This window comes from Pezoporus occidentalis, unplaced genomic scaffold, assembly GCF_034315485.1.
Source record: "Pezoporus occidentalis ecotype Australia unplaced genomic scaffold, CSIRO_AGI_Poc_V1 ctg282, whole genome shotgun sequence".
Taxonomy (NCBI): domain Eukaryota; kingdom Metazoa; phylum Chordata; class Aves; order Psittaciformes; family Psittacidae; genus Pezoporus; species Pezoporus occidentalis.
This window is the reverse complement of record NW_026914741.1, coordinates 496,849-519,402: the sequence shown is the minus strand read 5'-3', so window position 1 is coordinate 519,402 and position 22,554 is coordinate 496,849. Positions and strand designations below refer to the sequence as shown.

Sequence of the window (22,554 nt, the reverse complement as noted above, 5' to 3'; positions counted from 1 at the left end):
TCTAGAATGTGCAAAATATTGACAACATCACACAGGAAGTAAATTGCCTGCTGCTTTGGCAAGTCTTCTGAGACGAGATTTGTGATTCAATGGTGAGTTGCAGAGCAATGAACAAAGTGTTCCTTAAATGTACTGCATGGGTGAGCCACCTGCAAAACAGAAGAAAAAAAAAAAAGACCACATCCATGCATTCTTCTCAGGCCGCCTGTCCTTGCTTCCACCTTTTATAAGCCTCTTTTTTCCCTCTGAATTTCCTCAGCAGCTCCTTATCCATCCAAGGAGGTCTCCTGGCCCTCCTGCAGCGCTTCCTCCTAGTTGGGACACAGCACTCTTGAGCTTGTAGCAGGTGATCCTTGAATATCAACCAAGAGTCTTGGGCCCCCCTGCCCTCTAGGGCTATATCCCATGGAACCTTACTAAGCAGGTTCCTGAAGAGGCCAAAGTCTGCTCTTTTGAAGTCCAGGGCAGTGAGCTTGCTGCACGCTCTCCTCACTGTCCTGAGGATCTCAGACTCAACCATCTCATGATCGCTATACCCAAGGCTGCCCTGGAGCATCACATTTCCAACCAGACCCTCCCTGTTGGTGAGCACGAGGTCAAAGATGGCATTTCTCCTTGTCGGCTCCTCTATTACTTGCAGGAGGAAGTTGTCTTCCACACAACTGAGGAACCTCCTGGACAGCTTGTGCCGGGCCGTACCGTCCCTCCAACAGATAGCAGGATGGTTGAAGTCCCCCATGAGGACAAGGGTCTGCGAGCATGAGGCTGTTCCCATCTGTCTATAGAGTGCTTCATCCACAGAGTCCTTTTGAAGGGGTTGGGTTAGAAAGGACCTTAAGATCATCCAGTTCCAACCCCCCTGCTGTGGGCAGGGACCCCTCACACTAGACCATGTCGCCCAAGGCGCTGTCCAACCTGGCCTTGAACACTGCCGGGCATTGGCCCACCTTTCAAAGAATCCCTCTAGATCCCTTCCCTTTCCTCCAGCGTCTCTACTGAACCACACGGCTTGGTGTCATCGGCAAACTTGATGAGGGTGCATCAATCCCACTGTCCATGTCGCTGACAAAGATGTTGAACAGGATTGGTCCCAACACCTGAGGGTCACCACTCGTTACTGGCCTCCCTCAGGGCCCACAGATGGATTTCGTCAGGTCCCATGGACTTGTGCACATTCAGGTTCCTGAGGTGATCTCAGATCTCATCCTCTCCTACAGTGGGCCTAAGGTCTTCAATCTCACAGTCCCTGCGTTTGCCTTCCAAGTCTTGAGTGGCATGGCAGGAGCACTTGCCCGTCAAGTCGTTGAGAACCTCTGTGTTCTCCAAACACAGGGTAGCCAGTTCTCCTGTTTCCTTCCGAAGAGGGCCCACACTATCCCTAGTTTGTCTTCGTTTGGCAACATACCTATAGAAGCCCTTCCTGTTATCCCTAACAGCTTCAAGGATGAACTTCTACCTCTATTTTCAGCTGATAGAGGTAGAAGTTCAGTAGTGCAGGCACACATGCGATGCACTCTGGGTTCATAAACGTAGGCATGTTTGTGGACCCCTCAACCATCAACACGGCCCCCACCTGGTATCCATGCCCAGGTCCCAGGCCCTCCTGTCTGCTTCATGGGTTCCCTGCTTGCCATCTGATATAGCTTGATGTTCACTAGCAAACACACACACTCACACACTGGTCCCACAGACATTGCACATTCACAAGTCCCGTTGGGCACAGACCGGGTACTGGCATGGGCCATCTGTGCCCACTGGGTTTAAACCACAACACTCCCTTATCACCTGTTGATCAGATTTGTATCCCTGTAAGTTCTTGTTCATTGCTTCCTCCATTTCTCATTATGCTATGTCACACTGAAAGAGGTCCTTGACCAGGTACCCCTAAAGGAGTGGCCATTGCCCTTCTACGTATCCTTACAAAGGTATCTAATTTTTCCACTGTACAGGTTATGTCGACACCGCCTTTGCTAGCTTTATTTAATGGCCCATGACTACTCAGGGAGAGTTCATGTTCAGGGGAGAAAGTCACACTGTCCAAATGCAAACCAACGTGTCAGGTGGTGTACGGTGCGGTGACAGCAGGCTGCACGCCAGCATAACACCACAAACTGGAGCTTCAGGAGTCTGTGTTACAGGTGAAGACATGTTTAGACAAGCACAAAGTATTTACTTAACACAGAAGTGAAAGTGGAAAACTACTTGTATGATGAAGGGGGTTAATTGAAAAATGCCAAGTTTAGTCTTAAATTTTCTGCAACTATATGTAAGCACCTTACTTCTTGCCCACTCCACTCTCCTGTGGGGACAAAATCAAAGGGAGGAGACTCATGGATCAAGGTAATGAGTTTAATAAGGATAGTGAAAGCTGTACAGACAAGCAAAAAGGGAATTAATTGATTACTTCCCATCTTTGGGCAATGTCTAACAACTTCCTAGGGAGCAGAGGCTCAGCATGCCTGACTGTTGCTTGTGAAGACAAACACCTTAAGCATGAACATGCCCCCTTCCTCCTCCACTCCCTGGCCTTTTATTGCTGAGTAAAACATCATAGGTATTCTCCCATGAGTGTTGAAGGAGCTGGCTGATATCACATTGAGGCAACTCTCAGTAATCTTTCGATGACTGGGAGAGATGTGTTAGGCTGAAGGAAAACAGATCTCACTCCTGGCTTTTAAAAGGGCAAAAAGGGGAATTTATGATTCCACAGTTCTCTCCTGTGAACCCTTTCCAGGCACATGAAGAACATGAATGTGATCATGACCAATGGTCAACACAGCTTCACCAAGAAACTGACAATGTTTTTCTGCAATGAAATGACTGGTTTGGTAGATGACAGGAGATCAGTTAGGCATGTCCCTCTTTGCCCTTTCTGCACAGAAGGTGGATCACAGAATCACAGAATGGTTGATGCTAGAATAGACATCGACCAGAAACTTCAACACTCATGGGAGCATCCCATTAGGGTTAATGGACTTACATATTAGGGTTAATGGGCTTACTGGTATTCCCTGACCTGATCTTACTTCACCAAGGATATACCAGCCTTGCTACAGACTCTCCCTCTGATCTCTAGGACCTGGGATTCCTGAAACATTTGGCATATCAACCTTTTCTACATCCTGCATCACCAGTTCGCCCCGCTCATTCAAAAATGGGCATGCATTTACCCTAGTCTGCCTTTTATCACCTGTGTACTTACAGAAGTCCTTCTTGCTGTCTTTGACGTCCCTGGGCAGATTCAATTCCATTTCAGCTTTGTCTTAAAATGCCATTCTTCTAGCCATTTCCTATTATTTCCCATTTTATCTCGTTCTTATTCCCCAAATCACCTCTTACCAATACTTGTAACACTGCTGTGGTGGGTTGACCTTGTACTGCAGCCAGACTCCTACTTAGGCGTTCTCTCAAGTCCCCTCCTCAGCAGGACAGGACAGGAGGAGAAAAGAAGATGTAAAAGCTCTTGAGTTGGGAAATCCTTGGCTGATTATCAACCGTCATGTGCAAAACAGAGTGACTTTGGGAAAACAATTTTTTTTTTTTCCAATTAAAATAGATTGGATGGTAAAAAAAAAAAGATAAAACTAAAACACCTTCCTCCCACTCCTCCTTTATCTTCCCAGGCTCAACTTCACTCCTCTATTCCCCAATCTTCTACCTCCTCTCAGCTCATGTTATGGAGGGAATGCGAGAGTAATAGGAAGGATGGGGAATGAAGGGTAGTGCTCTATTCATAGAGCTCTGCTGCTCCTTCCTCCTCATGCTTTTCCCATCCTCCAGTGTGGGTCCTCTCTGGGGCCTGCAGTCCTTCAGGATAAACCTGTTCTAGTTTGGGCATCACACGACCTGCTGTTCCCCACTGCCCAAACCTCTCCATGTATACCAAATGTACAAGGAATTGTATCATTGTTCTTTTGCATAGTAGAAAGCCTTTGTGGCTTCTGGTCTAAGAGACAGTGATGTAAGCTAGGTATTAATCACACAAATTGGAAGAGAAAATGCTGCTCAGCTATAAGCAATACCAGAATTGGGGTTACAGTTAGATCAAAATAAGCAGAGAGAAAATAAAAGCAGAAGTCAAAGTCTGCTTTCATGAACGCTCCATCTGGCAAGTCAGAAAACCAATCAGACAGAAAGTATCAGGCTCGAAGAGTTATGAAATAATCCCCTCCTAGCTTACTTTTAGCCTACATGAGAAGGGAATTAATTAAAATAAAGCTGCTGCAGCTAGCTGGCAATGTTTCAGTTTACCCTTTTAGTTTTGAACTGAGCAAGTTACTAGCTAGTTTGGGAATGAGATCTTTGTTCCAACAGGAAAAAAATCAGATCAGGTCTAGGCCTGAACCCAATCTCTCACATCAGTAGGAAGGACACATCCTGGAGACACAGCTCATCCCCTCCATTCATAAGGTACTAACTTGTGTCTCAACTCACTATTGAGGGTTTTTTTTCTGTGGGGGGAAATTTCCAGGCTACCACTTTTGCTTTGATGGAGAGGGAAACCAACATTTTTTTTCCCCAGACAGAGACTTTATATACTTACAGGGATAAACGTATAATGATGTGGGAAGGTAAGAATTTTATAATCCACTTTAGTGATTATAAAACTCCACTACACTGGGTTTACTTTTTTGTTTGTAAGGTCAGAATTACAACAACTATAATTTATTCTAATATCTGAGTAAAAAAGGTCAGGTATATCTGAATTTAACAGCAAAGGACTGATAAAACAGCACAGGTATTTTTGAAAGGCTTTCACTTTATTCATAAATTCCATTTAATTTTTTAACTATGGAAACACTTCCGTTCCATGCAGCTACAAGGAATCTGTCTCCTGCTTCTTAAATAACCATTTGTCATGCATCTCCTCAAGCTTTGCTTGACTTCCTGATTCCTCAAGCTGTAGATGATGGGGTTGAGCATGAGGGTGACAACTGTGTAAAACAGGGAAACCATTTTCTTCATGTTGGATGAGAAGCCGGACTTGGGCGGCAGGTGAATGATGCCAGTTGTGCTGTGAAAAAGAGTGACTACCACCAGGTGAGCTGCACAGGTGGAAAAGGCTCTCCTCTGGCCCACAGACGAGGGTATCTGAAGAACAGCATGGATAACACAAAGATAAGAGCTGGCTATCAGAGAAAAGGGAATCATCACTATTATGACAATAGCAATAAAAATCAGTAGCTCAAACAGGGCTGTGCCTGCATACACCAGCTTTAACACAGGAGAAACATCACAAAAGAAATGGTCGACTGTGTTTCTCCCTCAGAAGGGCAGGGTAAATAACCAGGTGGTGAAGCCCAGAGTCACAGGGACACCAGACAGCCAAGACCCAAAAGCCATCTTGAAGCAGCGATCCCTGTTCATCATGGTGGCATAATGCAGTCGATGGCATATTGCTACTTGCCAGTCATAAACCATTGCACCTAAGAGAAAACACAAGTAACAAAAAGAATAACACAGTTGAGCTGCAAGGCGCAAGCTGTGAAGGAAATAATTTTTCCCTCCACCAGCAGAATCATGAGCATCTTGGGGACAATTCTCAGCTGTAGCAGATCTCTGTCAAGGCAAGATTCCTGTCCTGGGTTCAGCAGTAGCAGTCATTTTTCTCCTTTGTGGTAGCTGGTGCAGTGCTGTTTTGACTTCCAGCCTGGGAACAGTGCTGGTGAAACCGATGTTTTCGGTTGTTGCTAAGTGATGTTTACCCTGACCAAGGACTTTGTGAGGCTCATGCTCTGCCAGGGAGGAGGGGAAGCTGGGAGGAAGCAGAGATGGGGTGCTTGACCCAGGCTAGCCAAAGAGGTATTCCATACCACAGCACATCATGCCTTGGGTGGGGGGTAACTGGGAGTTACCTGGAAGGACACGGGCTTCTGGATCGGACTCATTTCTTGGCCGGTGGTATTGTATTTTCTTCCCTTGTTATTTTCTTTTATTGTTGTCGTTGGTGGTAGCGGTGGTGATTTGTGTTGTACATTGGTTGCTGGACTGTTCCTGTCTCAACCCATGGGAGTTGCACTCTTTCGATCCTCCTCCCCGTTCCTCCAGGTGCTCTCAGCCTGGCACCACTCACTGGGAGTGAGTGAACAGGCTGTCTGGCTAGGGTTTAAACCACGACAATTCCCTAGGAAGTAGTACATGGGAGCGTGTAGGACAGGGTCAACGGCTGCGATCACAACAGTTAGAGAGTTCCCTATCAAGATGGCCAGGGACATGGTGGAAATCAGTGTGAAAAATAGGAGCTGCATCTTGCCATGGAAGGAAAACCCCAAAAGTAAGAAGTGAGTAGTGACCGTTTGGTTTCCTGTCTTCATGTCCTCAACAGGTCCCATCCTAAAAGAGAAAAAAAAAACAACAGCCCTATAATACAAAAAAAAATAGTAGCCTGGGACAGACCTGCAGTCTCAGAAATAGCTACAGTAGCAAGTAAAATGGGGTTTAAGCCATGAGGTGAAATTTGTATTGCATATGACAGTGACCACAGTGTAAAAGGTCCCAGCTGGGGAACCCATACAAGGTCATTTTTAGCAGTCAGAGGCTGCAGGATTCATCTTCTCTAAATTAGGTGAACAGAAGATAGACATACATATTGCAAAAGGGCAACCCAAACATAAAAAAGTTTGAGTTAATAGAAGTGTTCACGCACTTGTTTGTTTCATCAAACCATATAAAATCCATATTCTGAGTTTTCATTTAAGAAGAGCTCTGGGGAGTAAAAAGATTCTCAGCATACAAACAGCTGACCATATACAGTGGTTACTAACATTTACAACTTGCTGCCTATTTCCATGAATTTATCTTCTCATCAGGTGTGCTAACAAAATTATTTGACAGGAAACTTCTGGGACTGTTGCAGCCAAAATATACTTGGCTGATCCTTAAAAGACACAGAAACAGAATCACGGATTTATTTTTTTTTTTCTGCCTTTACTGTATCACTAATAACAAAAAAAAAGGAGCTTAAGGTTTTGAGTCTTTGGCTGTCAGGATTTGTAAAAATGCCTTTTTCTTTTCTTTAGCAAGGATGAAAGAGAAAAAGAGGAGGTGAGAAAGCACACACTGTGATTTATTTCTTCAACATATTTATCAGCTAAATAGGCAACTGCAATTGACAAAGCTTTCTACAGACAATAGAAATAAGCAAGTACACTGTCAGTATAGTGTTTCTCCACCATTAACATCTGAAGTAAGATGAATCACTAGTGCCAAGGAAATTCCTATTTCTCTCAGATGAGTATTTCAGATGTAAAAATCTGTATTGCTGTTGCCTAAAGGTAGATGGGATAGATTCCTCTTTCATATTGTAACAGCAGCTCCCTGTACCATTAGAAAAATAGACAATGGAAACACACTTACGTTTTTGTTTTGCCTTGGGAACCAACTAAGAATGAGGAACAGAAATTAAAATATTACCTCTTGTTACTTAAACTGATAGAGTTTTCTCCTTCTTCAATCTGGGCAGTAAGTCCAAAGACCGAGAGGAGAGAAATTACGAATAGAGAATAAGAAAAGAGGGGAGAAAAAAAAATCCCTTTGTTTTCCTCTGGAAGAAGCAGCATCTCCTCTCTGTTTCCAAAGGCTCCTTCAGCTGATGGGTAGAAGTATTTGAATTTTCCTGTGCTCCCAGTAGGATCATGTCTCCAGGCAGCAACTTTCTGGTATGGTAAAATCATATGTTGAATGATCTTTTTTTGTCCATGATCTGTATAACTATGCAGTATATTTTAGGATATTTTAGGCAGTTTCCTTTTACATGTTCAGAGCTGTATGTGTGAAATAAGTAACAGTAATAATAGGATATTCTCTCATTCTTCTTCTTACCTAGTTTACTATAGAAATACTAATACTATAGAAAAATGGAATTTGACATATGCTGGTTTCCCAGTAGCAGAAGAGACTTTCAAAAGATCATAAAAAATACTTGAGTAGCAATGGTGTTATGGATATAGAGCACTGTAACATGATAACTTTGAGTGGTTGGGGGCGGGGGAGTTACTGCTTTTGTCCACTTCATACTGAAAATTGTAGATTTGTTTTGGTAGCTGTCTAGCTGGACATCTGAAGCACACTCCATGATATCATGGTGACTCAGTGTAAGACATCATAGGTGAAAAATCAGGTGATGTGAACTAAAGACTGCAGTATTTAACACTTAATCAACTCCAGCAAAGTCTAGGCTTGTATCCTGAAAAAACTGGAAAGACAAGTCAAACATGGAACAAGAATAAAGCTGTTGTACCAGTGCATCACAGCTGGGAAACACCACAGAAGAGCCATTAATATTCTCCTGTTGCAAGAGGTTTAACTTGAGCCCTGACTCCTTGACTGTACTCCATGCAGATTTTATTCTGCTTCTGGTCTTCCATGAGTGACGTGGTTTTCTCGTTTCTGTGTGTTTTCTCACCTGTGTGAATGCAAATATCTTTAGCCATGTGCAGGGGCCTGGCTTTGGCTGACTGACATGCTCCCTCTCCACCGCTTTCTCACTCACCCTCCTCAACAGGACAGGACAGGGAGAGAAAACAGATAAAACAGCTTGTGGGTCAGGGAGATCAATTACCAATTACCATCACAGGCAAAACAGATTGACTTGGGGGAAATCAGTCACTCAATTAATTTCCCAAAGGAAATTTACTTAAAGAATTGGCTGGATTGTTGCACTCAAAGAGTTATGGTCAAACGCTTGATGTTCAAGTGACGACTGGGATTTCTTGGTATTGGACCCGGAGCTGTTTAACATTTCTGTCAGTGACATGGACATTGGGATCAAGTGCATGCTCACCAGTTTTGCTGATGACAGCAGGTTTTGAGGTACAGTCAAATTGGCTGGATTGTCACACTCAAAGAGTTGTGGTCAACAACTTGATGTTCAAGTGGAGACCAGTGACAAGTGTTGGGGACAATATCACGCACAAACACAGACTGGAATAAGAGCAGCCCTGAGGACAAGGACTTGGGAGTGACTGTTGACAAAAAGCTCACCATGACTCATGCATCAGAAACCAACTGATGCAGTCCTGGGCTGCATCACCAGCCATGCCACACTTCTTTTGGGGAACAGTCCACTTTCGGGACTGAGTCAGAGAGAAGTGTCTCTGATAGGTCAGTGTCTGCAGCTGTGTGGCTGGACATACCTATGTTCAGCTCATGCTCCCACAGCTCTCACTTGTGATGCTAATAGGCGTGGCAAGGCTTGCTTCTGCCCTAATAAATACACAAGTTATCTTATTTTAACAGTAATCAATACCCTAAAATGAATTTTGCTGTACTCTAGGTCTGCATTTCTATAACTTTGTTGTTGCAGTTCTAACTCCTTTGTCAAAAAAAAAAACCAAACAAAAAAAAAAACCCACAATCCCAAACCTCTAGTTTCGTTTCATATTGAGATGATTTTGGTTTCTTTCACAACAGCTGTCAACAGTTGAATCATCATCCTCCACTGAGCCTCAAGGGATCCTACTCTCTGCTTGCCTTTTTAGAGCATGGTGACTCTAGAGTGTGTGGTGCATGTGTGTGCATGTGTGCGCGTTGGTGGGGTTTTTCTGATTGTCTACACAGTTATATTCCCTAAAGCATCTGTCTGGCAGTATGCATGATGAAAGTGCATGAGATAATTAAGAATTATTACTTTTCAAATATTGTGGTCTGCCTGAGCATGCAGAGATGCAGTTCTGAAAGACAAAACAGAAATGGAATTGAATCTGCCCAGGGACGTCAAAGACAGAAAGAAGGAATTCTGTAAGTACACAGAGGGCAGGGGGGCCCAAGACTCTTGGTTGATATTCAAGGATCACCTGCTACAAGCTCAAGAGTGCTGTGTCCCAACTAGGAGGAAGCGCTGCAGGAGGGCCAGGAGACCTCCTTGGATGGATAAGGAGCTGCTGAGGAAATTCAGAGGGAAAAAAGAGGCTTATAAAAGGTGGAAGCAAGGACAGGCGGCCTGAGAAGAATGCATGGATGTGGTCTTTTTTTTTTTTCTTCTGTTTTGCAGGTGGCTCACCCATGCAGTACATTTAAGGAACACTTTGTTCATTGCTCTGCAACTCACCATTGAATCACAAATCTCGTCTCAGAAGACTTGCCAAAGCAGCAGGCAATTTACTTCCTGTGTGATGTTGTCAATATTTTGCACATTCTAGACACGGCAAAAAGACTTTCCCTCCCCATCTCTAACTAGGTCATGAGAGACTTCTGGTGCAATTTGCAAAGCTTCCTCCTTGCATCCTACCTGAATAACTACAAGCCTCTGGGAACTTGCAGTAGTCCTTCTCATCACACCTGCAGTATTAATCTCTGAGCTAGAAGAATGTCAAGTCAATATGGACAAATAAAAGGAGAACCCAAATTCTGCCTTATAACCCCAGAAATTAAGTTGTTCTGTCCTCTGCTTTGCCTTCTGGCTCATTATCTGCCCCGGTCTTCCTACAGTGAGAAAATGCTGATTGCTGATGAGGTGAGCTTTGTGCAGAATTACCCTTTTTCACGATGGAATTTCTGTAGTTGGAAAGATAGGCACGCTTCAGCGTGCAAAATCTTTTTTTTTTTTTTTTTTTGCATTAGTCTTTAAGCAAGAGTCTTAAAATTAGAATTGTACCTAGATCTCTTCAAACACAGATGTCTGACTAAAATTTTCCTAAGTCTATAATATTATCAAATCTAATCTTTCCACCAGAGCTTGTTCAGAGATCAGACTAAAAGTATTTTCAGAGAATGTGATCAGGTTTTTAGAGGGAACACGTATGTGCCTAAATTACCTTAAGGCTACATGCTGATGTTCTTTTATTATGAAATCAGTTGAAAAGTTTTCTGCTTGCTTGCTGTTTTCATGCTGAAATAATAAGCTAAAGAAGTAAGAGAAAAAGAGTGACAGGGCTGGAGATACAGCATAATGACTTCCAAAAATCATCTATTTTCAATGAAAGTATGTAGTACAATGGAACGGGCAAGAAAGATCATCCATATGTGTTTAACAACTTTACAGGAAATATCTAGGAAGCAATTTTTTTTTTTTCATTTGTTATATTCATCAGTATTATTCATCACTGCATTGAATGTACAGCAAAAACTACTTGGAGCACCTTCTGGCGCTGTTGATAAAAAGAATGGAAATTGTGCAATTGTTAAAAGCAAAAAACTGTCTGTGAGAGGTGCTAACCATTACAAATGTGAAAGTTGAGATTGGCATAATGAAATGTCGGCACACTGGTAGAAAGCAAGCATCAGTACTGATTCACATCATGAGTTAGAAGCGCTAGGATGAGATCAAAGTTTGCAGCAGAAAGTTCCAGTTTAGCAGAATTGAAATACAAACGCGTCTGAAGGTGAACAAACAGCAATGTTTTGCATCTTACATATTCTGCTGTGACGCATAGGTGGAAGTTTTTATATTAATATTTTACCTTCTGTAATATTCTACCCTCTTCTAACAGAAAGCAGAAGACTACATTGAAGTTCCTCTGTCTTGACTTTCAATGCTGCTTTTATGTTTGATTACATGTGCTGTGTTTTGCTCTCTTGTGCGTTTGTTTGCATTAAAATAGTGCAGAAGCCAGTGAGTTTTGTAATACTGTTACTCTTCACAACTGTGGAACCCTGACATTTTGCCTTTGCTTCTTATTGTTCTAGCAATGCTGAACCAAACAGCAGTCAGTGAGTTCATCCTTTTGGGCCCCACCGACATGCAGGGGCTGCAGCACTTTTTCTTCATCTCTTTTCTGTTGCTCTACTTTACCAGTCTTCTGGGAAATGGTGCCATTGTGGCCATCGTGATACCTGAGCCCCGGCTCTAGACACACTGATGTACCTCTTTCTGGGGAACCTGTCCTGCCTGGACATTTTCTGCTCCGCAGTCACTGCTCCCAAGATGTTGACAGGCTTTCTCTTTGGGCATCAACCCATCTCCTTCAGTGCGTGCTTGGCCCAGCTCCACCTCTTCCACTTCCTGGGCAGTACCAAGGCTGTGCTCCTGGCCGCCATGGCCTATGACCACTACGTGGCAATTTGCAACCCTTTGCGCTACGTCCTTGTCATGAGTCCACGGACTTGTCTGCTGCTGGCTCTGGCCAGCTGGTCCCCTGCCTTTGTACATGCCACAATGCACTCAGTCATGACCTCTCAACTGAGTTTCTGTGACCGCAACCACATCCATCACTTCTGCTGTGACATTAAGCCACTGTTGAATTTGGCCTGCGGCAGTACCAGCCTCAACATGACCCTCCTCAGTGCTGTCACCACATCTATTGTCCTAGTCTCCATCACTCTCATAGTCCTCTCCCATCTCTATATTACCTCCTTCCTCTTCTGTAATGTCCAGTCCCAGGAAGGAAGATGGAAGCCCTTCTCCACCTGCATCTCCCACCTCATCATTGTGGCACTGCTGTACATACCAGTGCCCTTCAATTATGCACCACCTTCCTCAGTAAGCTCCCCTGGAATGGATGTGCAAGTGTCTCTCATGTACAGTGCTGTCACCCCAGCTCTGAACCCCTTGATATACACCCTTAGCCATCAGGGGGTGAGATCTGCCCTGAAAAAAAATGTTAGGGAGACAACCCTTTCCCAGAGGAAAGTGACAAAAACAAGGAGAAGATGCGGGATGTCATGACTCCACCTCTCATATTTGTAATGAAAGAGGTCAAAAGGACACTGTATTGCAAGACTCTGAAAAACTACTGATTATCTCACGTAGTTCACTGCACTTAGAAATGCACAGATCTAAATCAGGGGAGTTATTCACAGATTTAATGCTTTTTCCATCATTTTTAGACGTCTCATCGTGCCCCATGTGGTCTCTGGCTTCCAATACAGAAACGTGTGTCTACTGCAAGATTTGAGGCACAGCTGACAGCACCATGGAGTTTTCCGGGATGATCTAAGCTGTCACATGATTACTTGATGGCTACGTAGTCTCTCCCACTAGAGCATTAAACGAATCCGGGGCTGGGGCGGGGGGGGGGGCAAACTATCCCGGAGGGCACAAGAAACTGACCTCAGAATGGGATCCAAACATCTCAGAAGTGGGAGGACAAACCACACTGGCCCCAGAAGAGGGTCCAGAGGGAGACCAAATAAAAGAAGAGAGTCCCGGTTCAAAAGTGATCCACCTGACAGAGTTTGGGGCGAGCCAGGTCAAAAGTTTTGTACAAGCAAAGTTAATGGAGAGCTCAAACTGCTCGGGGAAAAGGACAGCTATGTGGAGAGCACAGGTAGGAGGAAGGGAAAGAGGTGTGAGAACAAGCGCCGGTGCTGGCAGTGCCGCGGAGCATCAGGCTGGGCTGTGGAAGGTCTAAGGACCGGCTGTCGGTGGAGCAGAGTGGCGCAGCGGAAGCGTGCTGGGCCCATAACCCAGAGGTCGATGGATCGAAACCATCCTCTGCTAATTGGTGATGTGCTTTTGGTTGGGTTTTCTTTTGTTTGTTTTTTTTTTTTTTCCTTCTCACTCCAGAGGCAGGGGACACCACCACCACGATGCAGTCCCTTGAAGCCTTCAGCAAGGTTCCGCACACTGCTGCGCTCCTGCTCTCTGCGCACCCATGGCCCTGGCTCTCCCTCAGCTCCTTCCCCCCACAAGGCAGTGGGTGTCCTGGGGACGTCGGTGTTTCTGCCTTCCCATCAGGCAGCTCAATCCCAACTTCCCAGCCACGAGCACGGACACCCAGGCTCCAGGGGCGGAGCAGGACAAGCCTGGTGCTAGTCTGGAGAGCACCAAGGTCGTTGGCTCAACCACCTGGGGGCTTTCTCTGTCCTGGTCTGTTTCTGCCATGGCCAGTAGTGTGTTCAGTCAGGAACAGGGCCAAGGAACCATTCCCAATGGGCATTGTATTGGCTATATGTGGCTAGGTGTTGGGTAGTTTAGGGCAAAAGGGGTGCTCCAGGTGGTCTCTGTGAGAGGAGCTAAGGGGCTGCCCTGCATCGCACACAGGTGGTTCCATCTCCACAGTAGACCCATTTCAGGACACAGCTGTGCCATCAGCCAAATTTGTAACCTCCCTGTGAAAACATATTCCAGAAAGGGTAAAACATGTGAGACAGAGAGAGGAGAAAGTGAGAGGTTCAGAAAGGGCAGAAGGAGAATGCATTCCCCCTGTGCCACTGGCCTCTGGTCTTCCATTGTCTACCATGATACATCTGGTTTTGTTGGACAGTTTCTCTCTTCATTCCAGTTTCTCTCCCAGGGATCCCAGATAAGGTTGCTGGCGAGAAATAAATACTGATACAGTGTCAGCTGCTTGGGGTCCTGGAGGACACCCTTCTGAGATGAGTGTATTTCTCCTGCTGAGTTGGCTCCAGGCTGGGCTCCTCACTGTGATGTTGGTACAGGAGCCAGAGGAGAGGGATTTTTGGTCTGGCCTAGAGCTGGACCTCCTGCTGTTGCTGCTTGCACCTAGTAAGAAAAGCATGTTGCTGTGGCAGGGTACAGATGAAGATCAACAATGCCCTGGCGGGAACCAAAGCATGCATTATGCTTAACAAGGCCAGATATGCATATCTGGGGAATCAGTGCGAGGAGGCCTGTCCTTTATGTAACGTCTCAAAGTCACACTCGAGTGAATTTGCTCTTCATCCTCCATCTTTTCCAACTCTCCAGTGCCGGCTGATCAAGTGTGGGGGTTCCTCCCTTTCAGAGGGGATGTTGGTACGTACAATGCCTGTGCTAATACCACAGTGTTATTTCCTGTAACACGCTCTTCCCTGAAAACAGACTCTGCTAAGCACTGTAACTTGGTTTGAAATACTATCCTGAACAATCAAGACTGCATGTCTTGGAGACCAATACCCCAGCCAACCTGCAGGGCTGCTGACCTACCTTGTCCAGGCTCCCGCAGTGCAGAGACAACCTGAAGTTTACTGGCATTGGGTGTAATAGTGTTCCTGGTAACTAAGAATTGAAACAACTTAATTTTTCTTGCAGCTTATGGTCTGTGGACCAAGGGAAACACAAGGAGCCTCTTAGAACTAGATTTTCTACCTGAAAGCAGGAGGATGGTTCTCTATCCTTTAATCCACTTGTACATTCTCCTGCCCCATATATTTAGAGAAAAGCATCGGATGCCCTCTCAGCCTTTCCTTTCATAGGCTAACCAAGCCCAGCTCTCCCAGCCTGTACTTGTATGACAGATGATCCAAGTCCTTAACCACCTCAGTGACCCTTTAGAAGGGCTGCCTGAAGGAAAGCGCCTCTGCTCAGGATCACAGCAAAATGCACCTGAGTCTGGAGCCATCTCAGGAGAGCAACCAGTGTTCTCCATGAGGGAGAGGCCAGTCTGGGGCGCAAGGGGACAGTGTGTCCCTGAAAGAAAGGACAGGGTTTGAAGTCAGCCTAGACTGTCCCAGCAGAGGAAGGCAGCCCAGCTTGTGCAACCCATAACAAACTGCTTTGGGTCCTCCTACTAGTTGGTCTTGCAGTTGAAGCACGTCCGCTGCCCCCTGTCATGATTGCCTCATTCGTCAAGGTCAGGAGCTTGGCTAGGAGTGCGACTGAGAGTAAGGATATCTGGGCAAAGGCTGCTTAGTAGGAGCTACAAGGTGAGAAACAGGACAGGCCATGACTTAGAGTGGCAGATTGAGAGGCTGTCCCGCATGCGGAGTTGAAAGGGGAAGACGCCAGCAGATCCCACAAGTGCAAGCACTGAACCACCGATCACTGGGCTGTGAATGTCCGCTTTGAGGTATGAGTGATGAGGATGTTAAGCTGGAAAGGTCTTCAGCAGTTTTCATCAGGCAACAGGAAGATTCTCCGGGGATACCAGCCTGTGTCTTTTAAGAGAGGGTATGCGAGGCTTGCACAAAATGCTGTGCCACTTCCTCTTCTGTGAGTGAAAAGTGCCCAGTGTCCCTGAAAGAATGCTGCCCTTGATGACTGATGGCCAGGGAGATGGAAAGACTGGCAGGCTGAGCCAGGAGCGTATGTCTCAGCGAGGGTGGCTGCAGGGGAAAGACCTATCGAGCATATGCCCAGAGGTCCCATGGTGTAATGGTGAGCACTCTGGACTCTGAATCCAGCGATCTGAGTTCAAATCTCAGTGGGACCTTGAGCAAGGTTTTGGCTCCCTCAGGGCTTGCTCAGCATGCTTACACCTTGACAGCCTTGCTTTTGCTGCTGGGTCAGTTGTGTCACGCACTCTGATCTGGATCATTGGCCCCTGCACCCTCTGTGCACTTGTTGCACCTGTTGGCTGTTCCTGCATGGGGGCATCCAGCAGTTTCTCACCAAATCACGCAACACCTGAGGTGCAGATCACAAAGTCCAGGTCCAGCAGGGGACGTTTTTCCTGGCCTTGTCTGGTTCTATGTTGGACATCTCCAAAGATGGAGAATCTTCAACTCCCTGAGCAACCTTTTCCCGTCTTTGACCACCAATGCCTCTGGCAGTAGCCACAGATCCAACTCTGTCCACTGCTTCTTCCTCGCTCAGTTTCTCTGGGGCTTTTCTGTTTCTCTTTGTCAACTTGTTTATTTTTGATCCTCGATCAATTCAGGGAGCTCCAGCTAAACATGGCAGTAGTCCATGCTTGTCTGTCATGAGAGACACTAGATCTCTCCTTGCACAGCAGGTAAGTGAGGGAGGAGGAGAACAACCAACCACGAGACTCCAGATATGCTGCACATAGTCTTTAATCAGAAGGAGCAAATGCAGGGGCACAGAAGAGAGACCAAGGAAGACGTCTGCAGGGTTTGGGGAGGCACAGAGAACGGCCCGTTTCCAAAGGACAAGGTCCACAGAAAGAGCTTCCCTTTTCCCATTCTGCTTCACCTGGTGGTATTCCCAGGCCACCAAGAGCAGTCCCTGACTCCAGATCCCTCTCCACCTCAGTAGGAGGTTCAGCAAAGCAGAAGAGAAGGAGCCCTTTCTCTTAGGGGCTCAGAGCAAAGAGACAGAGAAGGCAGTGCGAGGCTCGTCCAGCAGTGAGGAGCAGTGGGCACAGGACCCTCCTGCCAGGTGGGAAGAGGACACGCAGCCCATCTGGAAGCCGTGGCCACGCTCCTGCTCATGCAGGGTGCACGTCCTCCTTCCGGCTCCAAAGGGGATGATCCGCCAGCTTCAGCAGTTCAGACTGCAGCGGGGGGGAGGCAGACACAGGCCTGAGCCCCCGAGACCAAGGGAGCCCCCAGAAGAGATGGGAACCCCGCCAGTGCTGAGGGAGCTCCCAACAGCAGCTGACAGAGAGGATCCCACGGCTGTGCTCTGCGGGAAAGAGGTGAGGATGGGGCCCGGCAGGGTCACCACCACTGGGGAGGCCTCAATGAACACCGTCGAGTCAGCGCAGCGGGAGATGCAGGGTTCACTGCAACTGCTTGCAAGTGGCGTTGGGCCAGAGGTGCCGCAGGGGCGTGGGGGACATGGTCTGAAGCAAGACATCTCTCGGTGAGCGAGGCAAAGCTGAAACACAGAGCAGGCAGGGAGCACAAACCTCAATATTAGCATGTCCTTGTCTTCTTCATCTCTCTCTGTGGGCAGATCTTGTTTTAAATACACGCAGCGACTCTACAACTTCCAGCGCCCTCCCTGGCCCAGCGGGTTGCATGGAACTGGAAGGCTGGCCCCTTTTGTAATAGGTCCCATTACACTGGGGTTAAAGCCCTTGTGGAGTGACTGATCACAGCCCATCTCCAGAGCAAACAGTGCTGCATTGAAGAGAGCACTGCATGCACTTGGCCATTTGGTTAGAGACAGTCTGATGGACATGCAAATCCTGGTGGGCAGACATCTCTGCATCTGAGCCCCACTGATCCTTCCTGCTTGGAAAACCCTCCTCTTCCCAGCTCCCCCCAGCCACCTCCATGAAAAGGACAGAGGTCTCGGGGGTTGACTATTTCCCTTGCAGGGCCAAGCAGAGGCAGCCCAATATCAGCCTGAGTAGCCACCAGCACAGCACTTCAGCCCACAGAGAGAGAGAGAGCAGTCTCAGGCTTACCTTGCTCTTAGAGGAAAGGGAAGCAAGAGAGGAAGATGCAGAGCCTGGAGTAGAGCAGGCTTTTATGCTGTGTTCCAGAGCCCTGGGGGAAACCAACATTCCTTGCTCATGAAGCATCTGAACACGTAGTGGTTGCTGCTTGCCAAGGCCTCGCTGATGATGAAGCCCTTGCCTCTTTCATCTGAAATACTGTGCTCCCGCTTTCTGTCACTGAATATCAGAACAACTCATCTGTGTCGCACCTTCATAAGATCGATCAACTCAGATGTCTCAGGCATGTGCAGAAGGATATTTAGAGTGTGTTTCCATCCTTTGCCTTGTTAGCGGTGAGCGTGGCTATCAGTCATGGTCAAATTCAGTTATGAGCTCACCTCAAGTGCTTTCCTATCAGGCACTACGGATAACATCGGAGACACATGCTCCCCACACGTCATTGTAGGGACACAGGAGACACTGAGTAAGTTCAATCAGAAGGTCAAGACTGCACAAACCCATACGTGAGGTGAAACTCAGCTCTGCAGGGATGCGGCAAATCTCAACAGCAAGGAAGGACCATGCTCCATCCCTGGCAGTGTTCAAGACCAGGTTGGATGAGGCCTTGGGTGATATGATTTAGCGTAAGGTGTCCCTACCCACGGCAGGGGGGTTGGAACTAGATGATTTTAGGGTCCTTTCCAACCCTAACTATTCTATGATTCTATGATTGTGCACCATAAGGAACTTTTCTGCGGGAAGGAGTGATGGCCATGAGCACCTTGCGTATGCTCATCAGGCTCTACCACGGCCTAGTTTTGTGATGAAAGAGATGCCCTCGATCTTCTCTGAGTGAGACCCACACCCAATTTGTGATGTGGAAGAGTTGGGAAAACCCCTGAATTGCAGGCTAACATGAGCCCCGCTGCTGTGGACTTCAGTGGAGACGATGCCCTTTCGCAGGTGTGTCAGCCACACCACAGCTCATAGCTTCAGGTGCCGGTTTCATCAAAGTGCAAAACAGGTGAATGAGCGTGTGTGTCTCTTTCAGGAAGGATGCGGCATCTCTTTGATCACCCTCCTAAGTGCTGATTTCCTTGTTTCCAGCAGGTTCCCCACTTCCCAAGTTGATCCCAGGCCCCTGGTTGGAAGAAGCCTTAGGGCACGGTTTAGTCATCAAGGGGCATAACTATGGAGATCCCATGGAGAAGACACTTGAAAGTGACCTGCCTGACAGTTTTCAATCTGGTCTGCTCAGTGCTTCAAGACAGCCTGAGAATCAATCAGTGGTCCAAAGCAGCCCCTGAATTCTGCTTTTCGCAAGCTGGGCCATGCTCAAAGCCTGGCTGGTCCCTGCTCAGCTTGGAGGAGCCCAGAGAAATAGCCACAAGGCAGGGCTGCAGTGGGGAGTGGCTCCGGAGTCCCATGGGACCTGAACGTCCTAAGGGAAGGTGGGTTCTTCTGGAACAGGAGAAGCAAGGCACCCTGAAGCCAGGCTGAAGAAAAGCTTGTCTGCATTGTCCAGGAATCAAATGTGGGACAAGTGCCTGGAAGGCAGCTGTGCTCTCAATGATACCACCAATGTCCATGGGGTCACTACTGCCTCCTGCTCCCCCACTTGCCAATCTGCCTGCCTCACTCTGCTAGTTCACAGAGTGACCTGTCTACTGCTCCTCCACATCAGTGCGTGGTCAGCCTTCTCCTTCCAATCCCCAGTATGCAAAGGACCTCAAGCTGCTGGGATGTCTGTGTTTGTCCCCTGGGAGTGACATCTTGGATGTGGACACTTTTGCTGCTGGGTGCTAGTAACAGTGCCTCTCTCAGACTACATTCATTCCTTTACCAGCTGTACATGTAGTACGCACGTGGATTTGCCTTTGTGGCTACGCACCTCTGGTGGCATAATCACAGACAAAAGCCAGCCAGCTGCTCACTCCTTCCCAGACTCCGGGGGTCGGATACAGAGAGCTGAAAACAGGATGGGTTAAGACAAACATGACTTCGAAAAACACAGCTTAGCAAAAACTCCTACGGGCAAAACAGGCTTACCTTGGCAGGGGAGTCGGGGCATAGAGGGTGTGGAAATCGTTGCAGATTAAAACAGATCCATGTAGTGAGAAACAGAAACACCAACATAAAACACCGTCTTTCCTCACCCCTGTCCAAAGGTCTGTTTTACACATTCACACCACATTCCTTTCCCCGACTTGTACTCCCACCTTGTGCAGCCCTAGCCTTATTGCTACCTGAGAGCCCAGGGCTGCCCCTGACACCATGCAGCTTGCCATAGCCCGAAAAACCCCTTTTCTCTGTACCTGGAGCCATTCCTGTCCTGCCCAACACTGCTGGCCAGAGCATGCAGCAGGCAGGCAGAGGAGGGAAAAGCAAAAGGCAGACAGAGAGGGCCAGCACGGGGATGCAGATGTGAGCATGCTAAAGTGTCCTTTCCACTGCCCTTTCCTTCTTTATTCCTGCTGAGAATCTCTCTGAGGTTCTTTCTCCCTTGCAGTGCTTTCCCCAGCCTCGGTGGCATGGCTACAGGGAATCGACCATGTGCCAGCAATGTGGGTTTCTCTCCTCTTTCTGTAGGCTCTTCCTGCATGTGCTTCTCAGAGTTTACTTTTTCCTTTAGCTGCTAAACCACGCAGGCAGGCTACCAGAAGCTCAACCTCTGCCGCTGCTCTAGTAGGGGCAGCTGGGCATGCAACTGAACGAAGACCTCTGGGAAGCCTCTGACTCTTTTCTGTCCCACCCATCAGGGTCGGTGGAGGCAGGGGATGATGGTCTCCTGATACCACAGCCACCGCCATGTCCTTTTTTGCCAAGTCGACATTTTTCCCAGAACAGGAGGGCACAGATCACACCCACCTCTCATCATCTCATCCTTCAGTTAAATTTGAAAAGCCCCCTTGGAAAAGTTGTTCATTTTTGACCCTGCTGGGGACTGGTTGGGCAGAATACCCCCACGCCTCCAGCCTCTTAAGTTGTACGCAAAAACCAGCAGCAGTTGAGCTCTTTTCACGGCTCATACTCAGCCCAGGTCCATAGTCTGCACCTTAAATGCCTACCTTGTCAACGGGAGCAGAGTTTACCATTCAACCAGGACAAGACCAAGATGGAAAGGGCTTTAACTGTCTACCTGAGCACCAGGCACACTGTGGAGCTGGAAGCCACTGCAGAAACCTGGTCATTTGGTAGCAGCCCAAAAAGCAGCTGTTCACCGTAGCTGGCAGGATTCGAACCTGCGCGGGGAAACCCCAATGGATTTCTAGTCCATCGCCTTCACCACTCGGCCACAACTACCTGATGCAGCCCTCTTTGCCCCGCTGATGACAGTGCCTGTGCAATGACACCCGGCTGCCGGGGAGTTTCAGGGCAATGCTCCACTTCCAGATTTGTAGCCGGGACTTTCACTGCACGTGTAATGAGTCAAAGACCTCTCTGTGTTATCTCAAGGCATCCTGGAGACCCTGACTGACCCTGTTCAGGAGCTGGCACTGCAGGGACATCCTGGAACTGGGTGCAACACTGTCCCTGGCAGCTAAGAGCTGAGACAACTTCATGTCGCTTGCAGCTTATGGCCTATGGAACACTGGAGAAAAAGGAGCCTCTCAGAACCGGACTCTCTGTCTGAAGGGGACAAAGCTACTCAAACCTTTTCTAGTTCAACCGTTGCTTAAAGCAAAACAAGCTACAGTCCTTCCTCTGCTGACATTCAGAAAACAATCTGCATGGTGAGGCTGTCTGTGGGATTTGTTTTAGCGCAGTGTTTACAGGCTTCCCTGCACTTCAACCTACAAAAGGACCTCGAGTCCATCTCTCAGAGCAGCTGAGAGCAATTGTGATGAAAAAGGCAGAAATGCCTTTGAGGAAGCAGAACTTTTGGAGGATTGAGGCTATGAGCTCTGGCAACGCTGGCTTGCCTGCATCCAGGACACTGTGTCCTCTGAAGTCCACAGCAGCGTGACTCATGTTAGCCTGCAATTCAGGGGTTTTTCCCAACTTCCACATCACAATGACTCCCAGCTGCTCTAGGAGACTGATCCGATGTCCCTTTGTAATTTGAAATGCATGGAACTGGCCACCCCATCCCTGACCCAGAACAATGGGCTGTGAGTTTCCGGCTCCCTTCCCCACACCTCTCCTCAAAAGCACGTCATCCAGGCATCTGGTGTCTGGGACACCCTTGCTGAGCAAAACAGGTCAATTTGGGTGTGGGTTTCACTCAGGGAAGATCGCGGGCGTCTCTTTCATCACAAAACCAGGCCGCGGTAGAGCCTGATGAACTTAAGCAATGTGCTCGTGGCTATCACTCCTTCCTGCAGAGAATTTCCTCATAGTGCACAATGGTCCTTTCTTGCTGTTGAGGGTACAGAGGTGAGACTGTCCGGCCTGCAGTTCCCCAGGTCTTCCTTTTTTCCTTTTATATATCTGGGGGTGGGGGTGCGTATTTCCCATTTTCCAGCCACTGGGTATCTTACAACTTTGCTATTTTGACGGATAGCGGCTTAGCAACTTCCTCTGACAGTTCCTGCAGGACTCTCGGGTGCATCTCCTCAGTTCCCAAAGGACTTGTGCACTTTCAAGTTCCTGACATGGTCTTGAACTTCCATCTTCTTCATGTTGGTCACAGCCAGGCCTCTCGTTTGGCTCACCTAAAGCGTGG

The 22,554-nt window shown here is 47.5% G+C and overlaps 2 protein-coding genes, 1 long non-coding RNA gene and 3 other non-coding genes across 6 annotated transcripts; 3 read left to right on the top strand and 3 right to left on the bottom strand.

Moving 5' to 3' along the window:
- Window positions 1–4,785: 4,785 nt before the first annotated feature.
- Window positions 4,786–6,370, bottom strand: LOC134167271 (olfactory receptor 10A7-like). The gene is given in 4 exon segments (XM_062625746.1): window positions 4,786–5,441; window positions 5,444–5,548; window positions 5,551–5,579; window positions 6,127–6,370. Coding segments are annotated over 4 exon segments (996 nt in total). The 5' UTR covers window positions 6,333–6,370.
- A 5,257-nt stretch (window positions 6,371–11,627) lies between these two features.
- On the top strand, window positions 11,628–12,572 carry LOC134167287 (olfactory receptor 12D2-like). Its single transcript, XM_062625797.1, is given in 3 exon segments — window positions 11,628–11,783; window positions 11,786–12,529; window positions 12,531–12,572. Coding segments are annotated over 3 exon segments (942 nt in total).
- A 734-nt stretch (window positions 12,573–13,306) lies between these two features.
- Window positions 13,307–13,378, top strand: TRNAM-CAU (transfer RNA methionine (anticodon CAU)). Its single transcript has one exon. It is a non-coding gene; the product is annotated as a tRNA-Met (tRNA).
- A 2,581-nt stretch (window positions 13,379–15,959) lies between these two features.
- Window positions 15,960–16,031, top strand: TRNAQ-CUG (transfer RNA glutamine (anticodon CUG)). Its single transcript has one exon. It is a non-coding gene; the product is annotated as a tRNA-Gln (tRNA).
- A 565-nt stretch (window positions 16,032–16,596) lies between these two features.
- Window positions 16,597–18,165, bottom strand: LOC134167290 (uncharacterized). The gene is made up of 2 exons (XR_009966148.1): window positions 17,916–18,165; window positions 16,597–17,380 (listed from the first exon to the last, which is right to left on the bottom strand). It is a non-coding gene; the product is annotated as an uncharacterized LOC134167290 (long non-coding RNA).
- Window positions 18,166–21,109: 2,944 nt separating this feature from the next.
- On the bottom strand, window positions 21,110–21,191 carry TRNAS-AGA (transfer RNA serine (anticodon AGA)). Its single transcript has one exon. It is a non-coding gene; the product is annotated as a tRNA-Ser (tRNA).
- Between the last annotated feature and the right edge of the window lie 1,363 nt (window positions 21,192–22,554).